A 2895-nucleotide genomic window follows, 5' to 3' on the forward strand; every position below is an offset into this window, starting at 1 on the left:
TATTTTTTGTATATGAAAGATGAGTAGGATCATATAAGATCAATTGTTTAGGTAAGATCGTGAGATCAAATCTTGTGCATTCATTTAATAATTTAATGGTCTAGATTGATTTAAGATGCTAAGTTGAAGTGTGTGCGAACGGTAATAAAATGTGTGCGAATGGTGATTAAGTGTGTGCCGACGGTGATTAAATGTGTGCGAACGGTGATTGATGTACAAGATTTGATCTCAAATTTTTTTAATGGTCTAGATTGATTAAGATTCCAAGTTAAAGTGTGTGCTAACGGTGATTAAATGTGTGCGAACGAAGTGTGTGTGTCAATCAATCTAGACCATTAAAAATATTACATGGATGCACAAGATGTGATCTCACGATTTTACTTAAGTAAGTGGTTTCACTGGAACCTACCCTACGAAATATTCATTTTTAATATACTATTAAATAATAAATTTTCAATTTATAAAAAATTCAATATATAAAAATCAATATTATCAATGATCTACGATACAATGTAAATCATGGTCCTTAATTTTCCGATAAAATACAATACATACAAAATGGGTGAGATAACATCAATAATATTTGAACTCAAAGAGATTTAAATTGGTTTTTTTTTTTTTTTTTTTTAATGATACCAAATAATAATAAGACCAAATCAATGGCCAAAAGTCGGATAAGACCACAATCCTGCCCCACCCTCTTGTCCGGTGTACAAAACAAATTGGATAAGAACAGTCAGACACGTCACCCCCACCCCACCCCCCCTACCCACCCCACCCAGAAGCTAAAAAAGAAGAAGAAAAAGAATAGAAAACCAACCAACCACACCACGACACTTCTGCTTTCCCCCTTTTCAAACCTTCAATCTTTCTCTATATATATATCGAAACAGAACCCCATCCTTTTTATTCATATCCGCTCCTTTATACCTTTACTCTTCTCTTTTGAACCCACACTTTAATTTTTAATTTTTTTTTCATTCAATCTTCTTTGCCGTCTCCGTAAACCCAACACCATTTCGCCTTCCTTAAATATCAACAAAATCTCCTGGGCATTCCTTCATTGAAGAAAACAAATCTCCTTCAAGCTCTGCAAAAATGGCGGCTGCTTTTGGATTGATGGGTGGCATTTCCGGTCGCGGGTCGGGCTCCGTGTCCTCGGCCCGGTTGAGGAATTCGGGGAAGAAGATGGGAGGAAATCAGAAGATTTTCTGCGTTTCTTCCCTGTCGGATCCTTATACGACTCTCAGGCTTCGACCTGGGGCTTCTGAATCTGAGGTCAAAAAGGCTTTCAGACAGCTTGCTCTTAAGGTATATTGGAAAATAATTTACAAACATGAGTTTAATTTCCTGCAATTTTTTTTTATGGTTTATTGATTTGGTTTTTTTGGGCGTGTTTGATTTGATTCAGTATCATCCAGACGTTTGCAGAGGAAATAATTGCGGCGTTCAATTTCACCAAATTTATGAAGCCTATGATGTATGTATCGATTCATGAATTCATTCATCTCTCCCTTTCCCTCTTTTCTCTTTGATGATAAATCTCAAATCTGGAGGACTCTTGAGTTGCTTAAACATCTGTAAAAATCAATCATTGATTTAAGTCCTTTTCAGCAGGCCCGTTTCAGGAGATGGAATGTCACCATCTTCTCCGTAGCTTACGCAACTAAAATTTCTTGAAAATTAAAGATAAAAATCATATTAATTGATTCTTAATTTCTTATTTGTGGGTTGGAAGTTGACCAGACATCCCATTTTTTGCCTGAACATTTTGCTTAATTTCTTATGAGATTGGGGTTTTTTTGCAGAATATTATGAGCTATTTGAAAGGAGAAACGGCGACGCCGGCGGCGGCGGCGGAGGAGTATTACGAGGACGACGGTGAAGAGTGGGAAGAATGGATGGGATATGAGGCGGCGGGGGTGCGGGATTGGTCCCAAGTTAACCCATACTTCTGAAGATCTCTGTAAATCTTCATCATCTTCATAGCAGAAGAATGATCAGAACCCACCAATCTTCGTTTGAAGCTGTGAGATTTGGTTGAGGTTTTGTGTATATAAGACTGGAAATTCTATTGTACATACCCACCCCTTGAGTTTCTCCTGTAATTATTATTTTCATTAATGAAATAAGAATTTGCATTTCAAGTTTTTCAACAACTGTTTTGAGTTTGATGAATATAATTATATAATTACGTTGTATCTATTCTGTTGACATTGTGGACAGATTTTAGGAATACAATTCGCGGTTTAATTAAATAAATGATAGATTAAGTTTATTGTCAACGTTAAGATATAATTGAATGATGCCGACATTTTATTTTATATTATAAGGCTACACATACAGAGATATAAATTTGAGATCTGAATTTGATCCATTTCAAATTTTGATTAAAGAATCTTTTTTGATACAACAAACATTGAAATCAAATAAAACAATCTCAACCACATGACTTTATATATCAAGTAACATGTTCGATACCCCTAAATTACCACAATACCACCACAAGTTTCTCACTCATTACTTCTCTATAATATGACAAGTTTAATGGGGTGAAATTAAAATAATAATAATAATAATAATAATAAACTTATTAAGATTCTGTTTAGTAAATACTTAGCTTATCAATCAATTTTGATTTGTTTGATTATATTAGTTGTTTAATTTTATTAAATAGTCAATATGAATGTTTAGTTAATTAGGAACTTATTACTACAAAGTTCTAAAATTAAAAAAGTGGTTTAATATAGTTTTTACGATCAGCTTTTTGAGAAAGTTATTTTACATGTACTCAGCTAATAACTAATTTACCAAACATATTTTTATAATAAGTTAATGTTATCAACTAGTCAAATTCACTAATCCAATCAGCTAACAACTATTTATCAAACATCA

At 33.5% G+C, this 2895-nt stretch overlaps 1 protein-coding gene across 1 annotated transcript; it reads left to right on the top strand.

Moving 5' to 3' along the window:
• Positions 1-908: 908 nt before the first annotated feature.
• Positions 909-2159, top strand: LOC116033963 (chaperone protein dnaJ 8, chloroplastic-like). The gene is made up of 3 exons (XM_031276521.1): positions 909-1311; positions 1412-1480; positions 1809-2159. The coding sequence occupies exons 1-3, from the start codon at positions 1099-1101 to the stop codon at positions 1956-1958; spliced, it is 432 nt and encodes a 143-aa protein (XP_031132381.1). The 5' UTR covers positions 909-1098; the 3' UTR covers positions 1959-2159.
• The last annotated feature ends 736 nt before the right edge of the window (positions 2160-2895 follow it).

The sequence above is a fragment of the Ipomoea triloba genome, chromosome 11, assembly GCF_003576645.1.
Source record: "Ipomoea triloba cultivar NCNSP0323 chromosome 11, ASM357664v1".
NCBI lineage: Eukaryota > Viridiplantae > Streptophyta > Magnoliopsida > Solanales > Convolvulaceae > Ipomoea > Ipomoea triloba.

Bases quoted from the DNA above. Each gene is read 5' to 3' on its own strand.
- LOC116033963 (XM_031276521.1), top strand. From the start codon at position 1,099: ATGGCGGCTGCTTTTGGATTGATGGGTGGCATTTCCGGTCGCGGGTCG. The intron at 1,312-1,411 runs GTATATTGGAAA...GATTTGATTCAG, and splicing joins TCAGACAGCTTGCTCTTAAG to TATCATCCAGACGTTTGCAG. The intron at 1,481-1,808 runs GTATGTATCGAT...GTTTTTTTGCAG, and splicing joins AAATTTATGAAGCCTATGAT to AATATTATGAGCTATTTGAA.